An 18,826-nucleotide genomic window follows, 5' to 3' on the forward strand; every position below is an offset into this window, starting at 1 on the left:
TCAGATGCACGTTCGGAAGCGTTTCTGGCCATTAACCCTTAATTAGAGATGGTCCAAAGCCGCTGAGGTTTGGGTTCAGATGCTTGGTATCGGATTCTCGCTGTCTGCCCGCTCCGTGCAGTGGGCGGATCCAGCGGGAAGACCGCCTGGAAAAATGGGATACAGCCTATGGCTATGACTATCCCATTTTCCCAGGCGGTCCTCCCGCTGGATCCACCCGCTGCACGGAGCGGGCAGACAGCGGGAATCATTACTGAGGGTTCGGGTTCGTACGATCCCTACCCTTAATCATAGCTTGACAAGAGCCCGGGATTAGTCCATGTCCTCTTATTCACCTTCTCTGTGCATGCTGTCAGTAAATTAGTGGAGGGTCGGTGTATGCAAGTAAGTATGGAGGTAGTGAGTAAGAGATGTGCTGGCTAAACTTGGGTTCTTCCTATGCTTGGGAACACCCCCTGGACACCTGAGCCCCATTTACATACTAACAAAATGGCTTTTATCATGGTGCTGGAAAGGACTATGGACATAACAAACATATGCCCAAAATCCAGATGAGAAGCCTAACCTAGCTTATTTTACCACTTATTTTACCACCGTTTAGCTGTTGATGGGTCTACTATAACATTCTTGTATTTATACAGTAATATGTGTAAATAAATGAAATATTTAGGAAACCTTTGCTAAGCATAATGTAAAATGGAACCATGCAGCTCTCCCTATGCAAAAATCCAGACACCACATATCTTAGCTCATATAGCAGACATTATTGAAGTTGATTTAAATTGGATTTCCCCTCTTAATTTAGTGTACATAGGTATCCTTTTTAATGTGATTCATTCAAGTGGCTTACATCGAGAAAGGCTTCTTGTGCAATAGATGTGCTCTTGTTCATCGCTTGGCCATTTACTGGTTCATTTCGCCATTAAAGAAAACAATCCAAATTCTCATTAGCGCAGTCTACTCTGGAAATGAGCATGCGTGTCTTTGCTTGTGCTTCTCACTGACCATTCTGTATGATGGTGGGCAGGGGGGCAGAATACTTCTATGGGCTCCTCGCTGAAAATGCGCTGCTCTAGGTGACTTAATTCGAAGCTGCATTTTGTCTGTCATGGAATATTGTGGCATGCCTGGGCAATGGATAGTCCTGCTGCTTGAGAAGATCATTAATTTTGCTGCCATTGTATTTTAATTCCACCCTCACATTACTTATTAGACTCTCATGATGGCTGAAGCTTCTGCTGCTTATTTGATTGATATTAAAATTGAATGATAATAAGTGTCATCTTATTTTTTTAGTGGTATGATGATGAAATGAAAACTTATTCCTGGACACGTATATCAGTAAGCAATTTTATGTTACTAGAATTTTAGTATTTATGGTATTGATAGCATTTTTTTTTCTTTAGTCGTTGATGGGAGAGAGGTAGTTTTTATTATACACTAGCCCTGATTATTTTAGTACTCCTTTTCATTGAATGTGTATATAAGTTTTATCAGGGTGATCAGTTTGATATACGTTTTGTGAATCTTGCCCTGTCTTTCCTGCTTTACTACTATGCTTCACCCCAGTGAGAAGAGAAAAATGAGAAACTAGCTTGAAATCTGTTTAAAATTTGTACTGAAACTGTATCTGCTATAAATATGTTTGTGACTATAGTTTGCGGAAGTGTTAAGCTGGCCTCACTAAAATAATAAACACTGATAGGCCATAATCTGCTGATTTTGGCTTACCATGCCGCTGCCGCACTCCCTGGGTGCCTGGTCACGCCGATACCACTGTCTGGTTTGTGCCGGTGTCTCTTTTTAAAAGTCCCCCACTTCCTGCTTGGTGTGTGCTGCTGTTTTACCATGGTGCAGCACACATCCCATGTCTGCCAAGCCCCTCTATCTGCCCACCCCATCTGTATTCCACCCACGACATCTCCTGTTTTGCCCACCCCATCTTCATTACGCCCCTCTCTGGCCACTTCCCCCCCGCAATACCCGCCCCCCAAGCCAGCAAGCATGTCACGCTTGGGGGGGGGGGGGCAACAAGGAAGAACGACCAGAAGACAACAAAACAGGTAGTAGCATTGTTGAAATTGAGTGGATGGCCGAATGTTTTCAGCGAGGACCCCCTTATAAAGAGTGAGTCAAAAGAGGTAGGGGAGTATTGGGCTAATCTGCTGTCCACTTGTAAGGATTTACATTTGCTTAATTTGCAAATGTAGACTAGTCACAGAGCAATTATATAGGTCGGTGTGGAAATACATAAAATGGATTTGAACATTTTATTGTGGAATTTCAGATGATGTCTACATATATATTGGCTAGAATTAGAATTTCACTAAAATAATTAATTCAGGCGCTATTAAAAAAAAAAAAAAAAACTTCTAACAGTCTTCTGTTTAAGAGAACTGTTCTAAAGAGGGACCTGTCCTATTCTTGATTACACATACAACCTATTGATTTGAATAGGAAATGTGTAATTCATTGTTTTCCCTATGGTGGTTCACACTCAAATTAGGACGGTATTTCGATATTTTTTTTACTGTGTGAGCAAATAGTCCGAAGGTCCATTTACTTGGGCGACCGGATCTGTGTAAATGGCCCTGTGATCATTGTAAACCGGAGATATACTGCCTTGAACAATGAAGTGGACAACCACACAAACTGCTGAGAAATTATTTGTAGACCTGTTCACTACTTTAAGTTGCTTTTCAAAGAGTGCTAATTAACGTGTATATAGTTGATCAGCACTCAAAGCAGGAAATAATCTGCCCCTGTAAAAGGTCCATTAAAAGTAGGTGTTGTCAAAAGTAGAGGGCCCCTTAAAGGGGTTATCCAGCGTGGGGGCACTTTTTGGGGGGGACCAGGGAGGAGGTGGCTGAAATAAAAGACGTCCACTCACCTCCTCGGTTCCAGCGGCAGGTCACTCATCGCGACGCTCCGTTCCCCGGTTCCCGGCCGCTTCCTGGTGTCTGACGCCGCCCAAGACGCTACATCTCAGGGCCGCTCAGCCACGCAGTGAAGGAGGCGGGATCCGTTTGAAGTCCGCTCGGATCCCGCCTCCTTCACTGAGTGGCTGAGCGGCCCTAAGACGTAGCATCTCAGGCGGCATCAGACACCAGGAAGCGGCCAGGTACCGGATTGCCGCAATGAGTGACCCGCCGCTGGAACCGGGGAGGTAAGTGGACGTCTCTTATTTTAGCTACCTCCTCCCCGGTCCCCCCCCAAAAGTGCCCCCCAAGCTGGAGCACACCTTTAAATTAAAATTTGCACCATCTGAGTGTCAAATATTTGAACTTGAGTGGCCATTTTTGTTGGGATATTACTGACCTGTTTATACCACTGATATCAAACAGTGAGCCAGATGGCTTTATACAGCTGGAGTCAAGTTTGTCTTTGTTTGTCTAATATTTCTTGTAGGCAGCACATATTTTAACCTGCAGATTGTGGGTCATGTGACCTTACTCCAAAACCCTGTCTCTAGGGGAGGGTATTTCGATTTTTCTTTTCTGGTTGTTAGCAGACATAAAGCTAATTTTGTTTTATCACATAAAAAATTAGGAAAAATTATAATGCACTTTGTGAGGATTTATAAATTGTTTTTCGAGGGAAATCATTAGCAACAATCAATGCAAAAGTTGAAATTTCTGACATAATACAGCATTTTACTGTAACGAAACATTAACATTTTTTAAACCAGATTGTAATGAATGGGATACTGTATATTTTAATTAAAAACACGAGGATGTATGATTGAAATGTACAATACAATAAAATAGCATTGGATGTTTATGATAAAAAATGTTTTTACTTAAATTGCTAATATAATGTTTGAGTGTTTAATTCTAACTCTTATCCTATATAAAGTCTAGAAGATTCTTATATACTTGCCTTCTGTAGGTGATCTATAATGAGGCTTCACAATACAAAATACTGTGCATACTGTATGTAACTTTTACTGCAGTCTTTTGTTTTATAGGACAGACTTGATTAGTATAGAATAACACTGGCTCATACCACAATGGATTTCTTATGTAATTTATGGGCCTGACCCTTTTCACAACTTGTTTATCTGTATCGATTGTTTTGATCGTTGCTGATGACCAGGATCCTGAGGACCGCTTAATGAGTCCTCCATCCATCATGAATAAACCATTATGGCCTCTCTAGAATAAGTGTTTATTTCTAGCCTTATTAAGCATAGGACAAAACTGTGTACTGAATATTTCTTCAAATTTTTCCAATGTCGAACATTTTGTTTTCTAATCTAAATATTTAGTTTAACATAGTTAGAATTCTGGATAAGGGAACCTCTCTGTTACATTTAGTATGTGCACTGTCCCTTTGACTATATTAATGTCCTGCCTTTTGTTTTGATGCCTAGGACAAAAGTTTAGTTTAGGAGAAAAATTGGACTAACTCTCTTGTGAACTTTAAAGTTTTGATTGCAAGAATAGAATTCTCCACGGAGCATGAATTAAAGTGTACCTATCATTGTGCTGAGTATAAAGTGTCTGTGTCCAGACACAGCTGTCACGAGAAGTTTAGGCGGCTGTGGAAAGGTCCTATGTGGCGATAAGTTCTGTTCACAAGCCCCAAGTTAGATTTAAAGTCAGAACTCGCTGGGATGTGTGACGTTTCCATGGCAATCCAAACTTTTATCATCAGCTGGATCTGCACGCTGACGTTTCAAGCTCAGCACAATGATAGGTACTGTACTTTTATGTCACTACCCACTTTTATGGTGTTCTCTCTAAGATGAAACAATAACAGCCATGGCTGCCAACAGCCATCAACCTGCTCTGTACTGATAAGGGGCAAATACCCCAAAAGGACGGTCTACAGATGCATAACTTCCCCATTTTGGGGAGCTTTTGGCTTGGCTTATTAAAGCCCTAGTCGTGTTCTAAGGCTTCTTTAGGAAGCCAAACATTGACTTGAAGGCAAAGCTACCAAGAGCTGCTTTGTATATCCTTCTTCCTAAAAATCCAATGGTGCATTGGTTATCTATAAATCTTCATATGTCTTTAAGACATTCTTGTAAAAAAAAGAAAAAAATAACTCTTTGATCTCACATTGATTGACCTCTCTGCAGCCAGCCATTAAACTGCTCTATACTGTTGAGGGGCAACAACAGCAGCTGTCTAAAGATGGGTAACTTCAATTCCATGTGATTTTCTGGCATGGCTTTTTAAGAAATGAAGCTTTCTTAAAGTAGCCAAACAGTGACTTCCAAAAGGTGGCATCAGAAAACTGATGTGCATATAGTAAGGTGGTGCTGGGGTCCATCAAAGGCGCATATGACTATATTGGCACCTCCTTCTGCCCCTTTTCAGCCATAAACCTTTTACATTCTTAGTGTTTTTCAATATATACCAGTGGAGGATCTCTAGTCAAACAGATTGCATCTTCAATGAAGATGATTTGTTATTCTTACCTCACCGCCATCTCCCTGGAAAATTAATCACACTTCTGCCACGTATTATTCATGTCTTCCTACTTTGATGTGCACGATCTCCCTCCTTGATATTCACTTTAAACTACATTGCATATGTAATAATGCATTTCAGAATAAAATAGGCCCATGTGTAAATTAAATGAAGTGGAATGGATGCAGCAAATTTATCATAAAGCAGTGGGAGGTTGTTTGTAGATCACATTGAAATGTTATGACAGTCCTTGGATCCAAGAGCAGCTAAGGGAAATCTTTTAGGCTTTCTTTCAATGTACTGTATAAAACTTAGTTCATATGAGAGTTACCTTAGTAGAAAAAAAATATAAAAAAAAAAAAACTACCCATTACAAAAATTGTAATGCCTCACTAGAAAGAATGAAATTCTGAGTAGCTCTCTGATGCCACCTCTCGGAGGTAGCTTCTCTTCAAATGAATTTAATACGTCAAACCAGAACCTCTGTTAGAAGGGGAAGTTCTGAGAAAGTTTCTGTCTTGGCTGTCTTGCACCCGAACTGGGGACAAGAGTGGTGCTGTCTCTAGAAGAGAGTGGCCATGTTTTTGTAACATTGGATAACCCCTTAAAGTGACACTGTCACCCCCTATTTGCATTTTTACTGCTCTCCACAGATGTAAAGGGTAAATGTTACAGCTTTCATTACTTATTTTATATCACACCTCATGGTGCTTGTTCTGGTAAAAAAAGTTGTTTTTATCACCTGTGGATTGCTATATGTGGGCGGGGCCTCGCAGCCTTTGTGCCACATCGCTCAGCCCCTAGCACCACTTAGCCCTGCCCCCATCCATGACGGCATTGCCGCATAGGCCCCGCCCCTCAACGGCCATTGGTGTGGGGCAATCTAGGGGGGTCGGGCCTAGAGCTTTAGGCTGGCCCTTCCAATGGCTGCCATCACCAATCCACAGGTGATAAAAACAACTTTTTACCAGAAAAAGCACCATGAGGTGTGATATCAAATAAGTAATGAAAGCTGTAACATTTACCCTTTACACCTGTGGAGAGCAGTCAAAATGTAAAAAGGGGGTGACAGTGTCACTTTAAAGCTATTTACACAGGCAGATCTGTGTTTATTTTCTGTAATACAATGTTCATATTGTACCTTCAATTTTCAACAGAGGCACAAAGTTAAAAAAAAAAAAGGGTCATGCTTCATCCCATTGTTATAGAATTCACTGCATTTTTGTGTTAACCAGTCACAAGAATCAGAGTTGCAGTGACAAGGGATAGCATGTCAACCTAATCCAATGGTGAGATTCGAGGTTTGTCTCAGACTACTTATAGGCACTGTAGCTAAGTCGTACTGCAGCAGGTTAGCATTAAAGCGACTCTGTACCCACAATCTGACCTCTTCCCCCCCCCAAAACCCCTTGTACCTTCGGATAGCTGCTTTTAATCCAAGATCTGTCCTGGGGTCTATTCGGCAGGGGATGCAGTTATTGTCCTAAAAAACAACTTTTAAACTTGCAGCCTGTGCCAAATGGGAGTATCTGTGCCCTAACTTCCCTCCTCCCCACCTCCTCCCCACCTCCTCCCCACCCTCTTGATCATTAGGAATGCTCCAGGCAGATTGCCTCCTATTCCCCATCTGTGTCCGCCCAGCACCTGGGCTGGATCGTTAAGCAGCTGTGCAATGTTCAGCATGAAGAAAATGTTCCAGTGGCATTCCTAATGATGAAGAGGGTGGGGAGGAGGGACGGAGGGGTGGTGCAAAGTTAGGGCACAGATACTCCCGTTTGGCACGGACTGCAAGTTTAAAAGTTGTTTTTTTAGGACAATAACTGCATATCCTGCCGACAGACCACAGGACAGATCTTGGATTAAAAGCAGCTATCCGAAGGTATAAGTGGTTTGGGGGGTCAGATTGTGGGTACAGAGTACTGGTAAGCTTACAACAATTGCTTCAATAAAGGACTGCCTAAGAAAAGCCAGCCTGGTGAAAGGAATTCAAATCATGTTGCCGGTTGAGGATTGGCTAAAATGATTAACAAAAGATGTGAATGGCGATAGGAAAACTTTGAGTCTGATGAATTCAATTCTCTGCAATGTAGCTTTTCCATTTGCAGCATACACTGCTCCATGCATGCCAAGAAAATCTATATCTGCTGTTTTCCTAGGAAATTACAATGAAAGCATTTTTCACCATTTATTAATCAATATGAAGTTAAAACAACAATATTTATTCTTGTATTCAATGTTTGTATACTGTTTATATGTTTTTGCAAGGCGATAATAACTGGGCACTTCAATAATACCGATTAAAATAGAACTATGTTACTAATGATTTTGTAGTTCCAGTGTTGATAGTTTATATAAAGTATTGATTTATTAAGTAATTACTGTGCCGGGCACACAACGGACTAGGAAGTGAAGGTTTCATGGGCAGTTTTGGTAGGGTCCAGGTTTGGCTTTGCGAGCACTTGCCTGTTTGAGTTGGTGCCACCAGTAGGCTCTTCTCACTCTTAGGGTCCTATTACACGGAGAGATTTTGAGAGACTAACGATAAACGATCACCAACGAGAACATTTATCATTAACCTGAAATCGTTCACCATATTACACAGAACGATGGTCGTTACATACGATCGTTATTGCAATCGTTTATTCCTTCTGATGTCAGGAAAACAATGAACAATGTTTAATTACACTGAACGATTAGTGAAAAAATGCAGAACTTGAGCGAACGAGCGTGGAATTACAGCGAACGATTAACAATTTTAGGTTCAGATCTAAATCAACGATCAACGACATACGAACGATTTTTCGATCGCTGCCTGCAATTACACAGAACAATTATCGTTAAAATTGGAACGATATAACGATTTTTCGTACGATAATCGCCCCGTGTAACAGGGCCCTTAGTTTGTTCAACACATTTTGTGTATATGCAGGGAACTCTTATGGAGCTTATTCCCATCGGGGTCTGGTATGCATCAGAATGCATGTTTTTCTAAAATAAACCACATTTAATTCTCCAGCCAAGGTGACTCCACACGACCAGTATTTATCATATATTTGTCTATACTCCTTTTTACTTTCTTTTCTACTCTCCTAAAGTGATACTGTAATCCCTCTTACTCTATGTTCTTAGGTCCGTCAAATTCAATATATACCTGCGTAAAACTTGTCTGTGTTTTCTTTCTGCTCTAAAATTTCTTCATTTCATTGGTGGACAGTGTCGACTAGGCGGGGTTTTGTGGCAGTTGGGCCTTCTCCCCAGCCAGGAGATGGTGCCCAACTGCCGTAAAGCCCCGCCTAAGTGACTCTGTCCTCCAATGAAATTAAGCGAGGGCAAGGGGGTGACATAATCACTTTAAGGAAGTTATATAGGAAAAGTCAGTCACTTGGGAGGACTGCAGCCCAAATGGGTGCAATCTAACCCATGCAATAAAAGTACAGTGTGGGAAGTTTGGGATATTCCCATGAACCTTGTCATTGTTTGACTCCCTAGTACTTCTTTATGTATGCCGCTGGGTGAGATATGCAGGCAGCAAAGTCTAAAGGCCGTGTTACAGGGCACAATAATGAAGGGGAAGCGAATGCAGACCTGTCAGCTCACTGCTAGCTTTCCCCTTCTTCCCAGCTCGCTGCCTGTGCTATTACATGTACAGACAGTGTACGTGGAGAAGGGGAAGGGGCTGTGGGGAGAAGGGGGAGGGGCAGCCTGGAATTAACTTGGATCCCATTGCTGACGTGATCGTGATTTTTCATTGTGATGTTGAAAGGCCACGATCAGTCAACACCATTCATGTCAGGTGATAGTGGTCTTTTAACATGTCCTATTACACCAAGTGATTATTGGCCGGTAATTGGCCAAGTGTGGCCGATAATAGGGCCTTAAGTGATTTGCCATACAACAGTACAGACACTTTCCCAGCACACCTCTTGCTTGTGAAGTAAAGTGAAAACCAACTGCAAGTACTAACTGGATAGATCATGTGACTGAAATTGAACTGAGCATGAGGTAATCCAAAAAAGTTAAAACAGCACTTCCAAAAGTAGTCCTTAGAGTTTATTACACACCAGGGCGACGTTTCAGCATGGTAGCCTTTTTCAAGCTGAAACGTTGCACTGGTGTGTAATAAACTCTAAGGACTAATTTTGGAAGTGCTGTTTCCACTCTTTTTTTTCAGATTACTTGATTCCAACCTGGTCCGGTTTTCTGAGGCGTGCACCCATATTATCTGCTTTATACTTGTGCTGCTGAAAGACTTTTTGTTTTGAACTTAGCATGACATATGCTACGTTTACACGGAGCGATAATTCGCCCAATCGATCGTTTAACGATTTTGAAGCAACGATTTGGTTTTTATAACGATCAGCGTTTAGACGAATAAATCGTTAGAAATCGTAAGAAAATTTGTAAGAAAAATCGTTAATGCGATCGTTTTTAAGATCGTTTAAGCCCATCTTTTACATAGGGTGAATCTTTGAAAGACTGTTTACACAAAGCGATCTACGAATTTTTAGCGAACGACGAACAATGATTTAAGAACATGTTAAAAGATCAAAATGAACGATTTTTCACTCATTGCTTGATCGTTTGCTGTGTTTACATGGAACGATTATCGCTCAATGCGATCGTTGTTGCGAAAATGTGCCCGATAATCGTTCCGTGTAAACGTAGCATTAGGGTTTATTTACACAGAAAGATTATCTGACAGATTATCTGCCAAACATTTAAAGCCAAAACCAGGAATGGATTTTAAAAGAGGAGAAATCTCAGGCTTTCCTTTATTACCTGATCTATGTTTATAGTCTGTTCCTGGCTTTGGCTTCAAATCTTTGGCAGATAATCTGTCAGATCATCTTTCTGTGTAAATGGACCCTAAGGGTGCATTTACACAGACAGATTTATCTGACAGATTTTGGAAGCCAAAGCCAGGAATGGATTTGAAAAGAGGATAGATTCCAGTTTTACTGTTATGACCTGATCCCTGTTTATAGTCTGTTCCTGGCTTTGGCTTCAAAGATCTGTCAGATAAATCTGTCTGTGTAAACGCACCATTACCCAAGATAGTGGATACCTGGCAGGCCTTAACCAGGGGCAACAGGTTATGCAACAAAGCAGCACATAGGGAGATAAGTGAGTCTATATCCCTCAAGTCATACATTTTAAGAAATGCTTGTAATTTGAAATATATTTTTATTTAACATAATCCATCCATCAAGCCTACCTAGATCTCTTTATCAGCCATGCCTACTGTAGACACCTAGGTAGTTTTGAACGCTGCTTGTGTCATCATCTTTTCACCTTGCCAATAAAATGTATCAACATTTTAGGACCAATAGTTTCCTTTACCATCTAATGAGAAAAGCAACAACTGAAAATTTCTCTGGCCTGTGATTGTCACTACCCTGGCTGTCACCCAAACTTTTTTAGTTTTATCCTGTTAACCTACTGATAATGTATATGTGGGTGGAATAAGCTGCATAGAAGACTCTCCAAAGCAATTCAATTGCCTACAGATGCAATGAAAACTATGAGAAAACTTTCATTTATGTGAGATCTAATGTCTACTGCATATTATGTGTTTTAAATAGATTTTCTGCTCTTCTGTCTTTTATGCATTGTTCTTTCTGTTTTTGACACTTGACAATGACAGTTCTATAGAATGGAGTCTCTATAGCCTCACATAAGTGACACAGTTTTGAAGAATAATAGAAGAATATTATGTATCATTTAAGCAACAATTTATGGATGTGGCAGAAAGACGTCGGTATAACTTATGTATATTTGGGTTGAGAAATACCATTGTTTTATAATCATTTCATGTTTATTATAGCCCCTAATACCAAGGAGCCCTACAAGTGGAGCAGCTACCCCTTCAAGCACAATCAGCACACCTACAAAAAGGGACAGTTCTGCACTTCAAGACCTTTTCATCCCTCCACCTCCAGCTGAGCCCTACACACCAAGGTATGACTTGTTTTTTTTTTCTTTCTGTCTTCTATATGAAATACAGTGCTATACATTCAGCCTTACTGTCTCGCATACTGGAAAACTTTAGTTGAGGCTCCATCACTAAGGCCATTTGGTCTTATAATATCTAAAAAAAAAAAGGAACAAATGTAGGAAGTGATGTCAGTTGTCCCTCTGCTCTGCACAGACCGGCCCAATGAAGCTGAATGCTGATTGGCCAGAGGCTGTACACGCCCCTGTACACTGCTGCAGCTGAGTACACTAACTGATCTAAGGGCAACCAACAGCAGACATAAGACAAGCATCAACTATATATTTGCTGGAGGTTTTTATTTCTTTCATGTCAAGACACGTACATATAGGCTATGTTCACACAGTGTATTCTTTTTTGAAAAAAAAGGTCATTGTTGCAGATTATAACAATGGCCGTTCTTGTCAAAAAAGAATACACTCTGTGAAATCCTATGGGAAACAGCGGCCGCTGTCCACGCAATGTATTGTACAATGGCCATTGTTCCCCTACGGCCGTGGAAACAATTGACTTGACAATTATTTCCAGCCAGGAGACTGTAAACAACGGCCATTGTTCAGTCTGTTAACACAGTGTATGGCTGTTCTCATGGACATACACTGTATTGAGGTCAATGCTTATTGGAGTACAGGCATATCCAAATGTGCCCACATTCTAATTAAAATAAAATGATGTTCATCCGGCCGATACTGCAGTATCGGCCGAATAAACATGTAAAACAGTGGCCATTGTTTTTACATAGTGTGAACATAGCCTAAGGGTTATTATTACTTCACCATAGTTAAAGATGTGTATATTTTTATTAACAAAAAATATTATAGCAAAAAGTATAGCTCCATATCTAAGATAGGTGAATTAGTACTATTTAGATTTAGGTTAACAATAACATCAGATGACACGCTTCATTGAAGGAAAGATCCTGTTTTTAGCCCTCCTTCAGTTCCTATATTTTGCAGGTAGCTATGAGCGGCTAAAAATATACTCATTAGTAAAATTATTAGAAAACCCTCGTAACCCCAAACAGTCATTCTTGATATGAAATATAAAAGATTTTAAAAAATAACAAAATTAATATCTGATGTAATGGATTTGTTGGATTTTAACAGATTCTGGTAGCAGTGTGTTACACTCCCTAGTGCAGAAACTGTGCATACTCAGTGGAATCAAAAGAAAAATCCATTTGGCCGACAGCTCTGTCATGTGGATGGCCGTCTATATACCTTTGACTGACTGTTTCTTCTGCCTAAATATTGCCGTAGAAATGGAATACTTGCTTATAGGCCACCTTTTTAATTTTTTTTTCTCTATAGACAACCCTATTTCTATGGGTGGCCAGAGACAGAAGATTGGCTTGGTTGGTCAATAAATACCTAATGTCTGACTTTGTTTTTTTATGTATGTCATGGCAATGAAGAAACTACAATAGGCTGTCCATTTTCCCACCATTACTCTTGAAAATAAAACAAGTGACAAAATCTAATTGGTTACCAGCTCTCGAAGTATATAACCTAAACCTAAATGTAATCTTGGGTGTTAATAGAAATGTAAAAAAAAATCTTAATAAATCTTTCCAAGACTTTCTCTAATGCTGTTCTACTTAATTGAACTTTTCATATAATTTAGCAAAGATTTACTTACCCCTGCAGCAAAGACGTCCGGCCTGAGCAGATGAACGCCTCTTTAATTTCTCCCTCTAAATACTTGTTCATCTGTATGCTAAGTGTAAATAATCTAATACATACCATGTTGGGGCTGTATGCCCACTGAAGGATGAATGCTTATAAGATAGATATCTATGCTGGATGACTATGTCTCTTGGGTGAAAACAATTCTTTAGCTGCTCACAGAAAACCATTTTGGTTAAGAGTCTATGAATGGTTCTCTTAAAGAGCCCTGGAATTATGGAATTGTACACAGGAGCATTGTTTAGTCACACTATTTAAAACATAAAAAAATTGCATGGAATAAATGTATATGAAAAAGATACTGCTGGGTGACTTGGTTTCCTGTGACATTTACTGTAGAAGCAGTGAGATAGGGAAATAACCCTAGTGGGGACTGGGACTTGTGTGAATGGTCGTCATTTCTGTATATTTTGGTGCTATAACTTGAAATAAAGGATTAACTAGCTATACTCCTTCGGCAGCAGATTTTTTCCCCCCAAAACAAAAGAATCAGACTTGCCGAAATCCAACATGTTTAATTGTTCTCTCTCCTGACATCTGCTGTCTGAGGAGAGTTGGGAGGACCCCATACTTAAGTTTATCCTACTGAAGTCAATGGGTTGGGTAGGGTTTAAAGGCCGTATTACGCTGCCTAATGTTCCGGGGGAAGCGATCACTGACCTGTTAGCGCAACTCTTGCTTCACCCTTATTTCCCACTTGATGCCTGTATTATTGTAGAGGGGGGCTGCCCGAATGATCCTTAGCGCCCATTGAACTCAGCGGCACTCTGCTACCTCCGCATCTATGACACAGAATGACGTGGTGCAGAGCGTTGCTGCACAAACCGTGATCTTTCAACATGTTAAAAGACCAGGATCAGCCGAAACGTGCATGTGGGCTGTTTGTGGCCTTTCAACATGTTCTGTTACACTAAACGATTAACAGAGGGTAGTCTGCCAAATAAGGCTGATAATCAGTTAGTGTAATAGGTCTAGTATGGGAGGAGACCTAAAGGATGTTTTTGTTGAACATGGTAACTCAGCTATGGAGGCCTTCTTGCAAAGCAATCTGCTACAAGGTCTCCAGGTAAATGTTTGGAAAAACCATATTAAGCTGTTCCTTACAGAATGTCCTCATGGCTCATAACCGCATAGATTTTAACCTGGAACCACATGGGGTCACCTTGAGAAACTCTAACTGAATGAGAAAGGAGGAAAGGAGCGGCATGTAGATAGGTTGCTCAGTAGGCACAGCTAGAGACTTAGGTGTACTCAGTACAGCTTCTGTCTCCTTGCTGCCAGTATAACCATCCAGAACATAATTTTTTTAAATTATTATAATTTTTTTTTTTTTAAGAGACGAGAAAGGCAATTTGCCATGTGAAGATGTGAGCCGTCATATAGTTGGGAAACCAGTATCAAAGGGGTCAGAGTCGCCAAACTCATTTCTGGACCAAGAATATAGAAAAAGATTTAATACTGTGGATGAAGATGCCGTCCTTTATTGCTATGAATATGACAAAGGAAGAGCCAACATGCAGAGTCGCCGTGAAAGCACCCCAACATATGGTAAGAGTTGCTGATATGTGTATGGTTATTATTAGTAACTTTTCTTTATTGGCACCTTACAATCAAAGAAGGCAGAAAACATGCAACAATGTCTGTGAGCAAAATGTGTACCGACACACAAGTACTGTGATGGGGTGGGTTTAGAAAAGTAAAAGATCACTCACATTTATTAGATACATAGCGCTTTTCTAGGTTAAATTGTATAGGCCTTAATGCAGTGTAATTTGAGGGTGCTATACTATAAGCTGTATTAAAGTGTTCTCCAACTCCAGTCATCAGGGACCACCAACAGGACATAATTTGCGAATTTTCCTTAGTATTTCACAGGTGATTTAATTATAGTCAGTGCATTGGTATTATCACAGGTGGACAGATAAAAGAGTAGTATTACCCTGATCAAGTAGATCAGCACGTGTTTAAGGAGCCTATTACATAGCTCAATTTTCTGATGGGTAGGGCCACATGAACGTTTGCTGGATTGTTTGTGCAGCCCTTTAATTGCATCATTGTTGGCCACACATCTCCTATTACAGAGGAGAATGTACTGCCAACAAATAATGTTTTTTAGCTTTTCATAGTGATGGGGGTGATCCTTAGTTCGGACGGAAGTATCGGACATGAAGAAGTTGAGATCAGTAAGTTCAGTACTGGGCATTATCAGTTTGGGAAACTCCTAGACAGATGGGATATGTTGCCACAATGTGAAGAGCCTGAGTGATATAGGCTTGTGGAGTTTTGCACAAATAAATAGGACCAGACACCATTGTAAACCAATACAAGAATACAGAACAGGATGATCACAATTTTATCTGACTTTGGCATCAATGTATGAGAAGAGGTGAAAAACTCCTTAGTAGATTAGGTAATAAATAGCGTAGAGTTGAGCAAGCATGCTTGGATGCTGCACAGGTATCCTTCAATAACTGACAGCCTAACTATCATTTGTTTATGGCTCCTGCAGAAACTCGAAAAGATATCGATTTTTTTTTGTTCTAATTTTTTGAAAATATTTAATTCCTCCAGGGGATGTTTAAACAAAGTATACAAAAATTAGACCAAAAAATATTAAAAGGAACAGGCTCCTTCTGCTCTGCCAAGTAGGGGGCACCTGGTAAAATGCTCGAGCCTCCCTTCGAATTTATTAGGGTTTGTAACGGGGACTCAAGCATTTTAGTACTCACTCTACCATTAACTCTACTGAGCAGGGTCTTCACAGGTTGACATCCCCTTCAATCTTTCAGCAAAAAAAAGTCTACAATCCGTTTACTATAAAGCTGTTTCATTTGTTGACATTACTTAGAAAATCTGGCATAAGTTCCAGTGATCAGCCCAATGTAATATAGAAAAACATGCAAAGATGTTCTTACCTCCTTCCTAGTAACATTTAACATAATGTCTCCTTTCAGTCCTCGCTGTTGGTTTTTCACAGATGGTATTTATCCCTTAAATAACAGATGCGTTCCCCAAAAGAACACACAGTCTTTCATCATTAAAGTGACTAGTTTGTCTGGTCGGGGCATGCTCTAAAACTTACATTTAACATGGTTGGAAATTAACACCTTTTTCTTGAAATGACCATCATCCACATATTCTCTTTAGAAACATTTTTCCCCAGATACAAAAATTGTTTGTTGAGATTAACTCAATGATGGGTCATTTGAATGTCAAAAGATGCAGCTACTCTCAATAGTGGATCCCTGACTGATATAAAGTTAAATGTTTAAAGGGCTCTATGGACTGTTGTAACTTCTTTATTGTGCAAGTCAGTCTAAAGTTAAAAAAAATAAAAATTAAAAAAATAGGGGCTCATGTGGCACTGTAGGGGAAAAATGGCCTTTTAAACACAAAGAGAAGAGAATTAAAGTGCAAAAACAAAAATTGGCTGCTGTTTTGATAGTAACAGACTCTTTTGAGTATTCAGCATAGCATGTACTGTAGTTACTGATAAACTCATGATTTCAATCTTTGCCCTTTTGTATCCATCGTCTGGATCTATAACTAAGATTTAAAAAAAATTTTTTTACAGGTAAGCTGAGACCAATATCCATGCCAGTAGAATACAACTGGGTTGGAGACTATGAAGATCCTACCAAGCTGAAACGAGACAGTAGAAGAGGTAAGTCAAGTGTTGTGAATAGATATAAACATTATAAAAGCATATGAACAATATTTGTCAGAGTATTATGGAAGTCATTTGCCTCCTGCGTGGGTTGTCACTTATTTTCCCTAGCTTTGCGCATTGCAAACTGTCTGGCAATAGAGGTATAAAGGGGTAAGTAAAGTTTTAATAAAACAGATACAGGAGATATAGTGTTCCCTTACCTGTACAGGATACTTGGAGAAAATAAATAAATACAGTATTTTCCAGCGTATAAGACGACCCCCAACTTTTCCAGTTGAAATGTAGAGTTTAAGATATAGTCGTTGTATAAGACTACCCCCCTTCCAACACACACCAAGTAAAAATTAATAAAAAAACACCAGACAGCAGTGAGATCTGAGAGGCAGAGAGGGGGGTACAGTAATATCGGTAGAATACAAGGGCAGGCCAGACGGGTGAAAGAGGTGTGTATTTCTGGGCTCTCTTTTCCATACCCCAGACATCTGCAGCTTGCTCTGCCCTTCATAAGATTGCCGCATATGGCAGAGATGGGTCTGTTTTCGAGCTCCCCCACCATATGCGGTGACCGCAGATTCTCCAGTTCAGTTCCTAAGTTTTCAGCACCCGCCCTATAGGACCACATCCAGCATATAAGACGACCCCTGACTTTTGAGAAGATTTTCCTGGGTAAAAAGTAGTCTTATACACAGGAAAATACACTAGGTTAATGTAAAGTTAATCTCCATGTTATATTACTATTTCATGTAGCTTCAGCATTCTGAGCAGGCCTGTATTTAGAGTTCATGCTGCCCTAGGCACTTTGCATGCCGAGGCGCGCCCCCCCCCCCCCCTCGAACTAGTGCCCCCTTCCCCTCGGCACTGGCAGGTTACATGCATGGTGTATACCCTGGCACAGCTGGCAGGCCGGCACTCCAGCACCCAGTACTACTGAGCGGCACCCCCCGACTGTCAGTAGTACTGGGGTGCCCTTTTGCTTGATGCCCGCTCTTCTCATCATCAGACGTGATGGAGGAAGGAAGGAGGGCGGGGACTTAATTTGGGGACAGCTTCTGTCCAGTGTCGGACTGGGGCACCTGGGGCCCACCAATATAGAACCAGTGAAACGCGACATGCTGACCCGCTCCTTTCCTGGATTTATCTGTATCTGTGACAAATCTCAGAACACCCTCCATTTATACAGCTCTCAGGGTATGCTGGGATTTGTAGTCTCTGAGAGGACAACCCTTTAATAAATCACTGTGTGCAGAGTCTCCTGGTGGCTGCAATCTGTGGGTGACAACCATCAGCCCTGAAGGTCCAGCAATACATCTGTCTACAGCCGCATAGGATTGTACTACTTTACTACAACTCCCAGCATATCCTGAGGGCTGCAGACTGTCAGTACATGCTGGGAGTTGTAGTGCATGCAGCTGTTAGGTCCTAGGAGGCTTGGTGGAAGATCAGAATACATAGATCTGTGGGGGCTCAGTGCAGGGAAGTGACCCCAGAACATCACTAATAGGGGATAGAACAACAACATCTACTCCTATCCCCTATTAGTGATGTTCTGGGGTCACTTCCCTGCACTGAGCCCCCACAGATCTATGTATTCCTATATGTCGTATAATGCACCTAGGACCCAACTAGAACAGCTGCAGGCACTACAACTCCCAGCATATCCCGAGGGCTGCAGACTCAGTACATGCTGGGAGTTGTAGTGCCTGCAGCTGTTGTAGTTGGGTCCTAGGTGCATCATACACTGGATGCTTTGTGGGAGATCAGAATACATAGATTTGTAGGGGCTCAGTGTAGGGAAGTGACCCCAGAACATCACTAATAGGGGATAGGGGGAGATGTTGTTGTTCTATCCCCTATTAGTGATGTTCTGGGGTCACTTCCCTGCACTGAGCCCCTACAAATCTATGTATTCTGATCTCCCACAAAGCACTAGTGTATAGGACCCAACTACAACAGCTGCAGGCACTACAACTCCCAGCATGTACTGAAAGTCTGCAGCCCTCAGGATATGCTGGGAGTTTTAGTACCTGCAGCTGTTGTAGTTGCATTCTAGTTTAAAAGTTTG

At 40.9% G+C, this 18,826-nt stretch overlaps 1 protein-coding gene across 4 annotated transcripts in view; it reads left to right on the forward strand.

The window, feature by feature from the left end:
- CNKSR2 (connector enhancer of kinase suppressor of Ras 2) overlaps nt 1-18,826 on the forward strand; it is a 258,126-nt gene that overhangs the window by 117,374 nt on the left and 121,926 nt on the right. For 3 of the 4 annotated variants that reach the window (XM_069945142.1, XM_069945143.1, XM_069945145.1), the window contains 4 exons: nt 1,297-1,341; nt 11,242-11,375; nt 14,431-14,642; nt 16,669-16,758. In XM_069945142.1, the coding sequence (XP_069801243.1) occupies nt 1,297-1,341; nt 11,242-11,375; nt 14,431-14,642; nt 16,669-16,758 (481 nt within the window). The remainder of the gene's footprint in view (nt 1-1,296; nt 1,342-11,241; nt 11,376-14,430; nt 14,643-16,668; nt 16,759-18,826) is intronic. The other variant, XM_069945144.1, reaches the window with a different exon arrangement.

This window comes from Dendropsophus ebraccatus, chromosome 11 (genome assembly GCF_027789765.1).
Source record: "Dendropsophus ebraccatus isolate aDenEbr1 chromosome 11, aDenEbr1.pat, whole genome shotgun sequence".
Taxonomy (NCBI): Eukaryota; Metazoa; Chordata; class Amphibia; order Anura; family Hylidae; genus Dendropsophus; species Dendropsophus ebraccatus.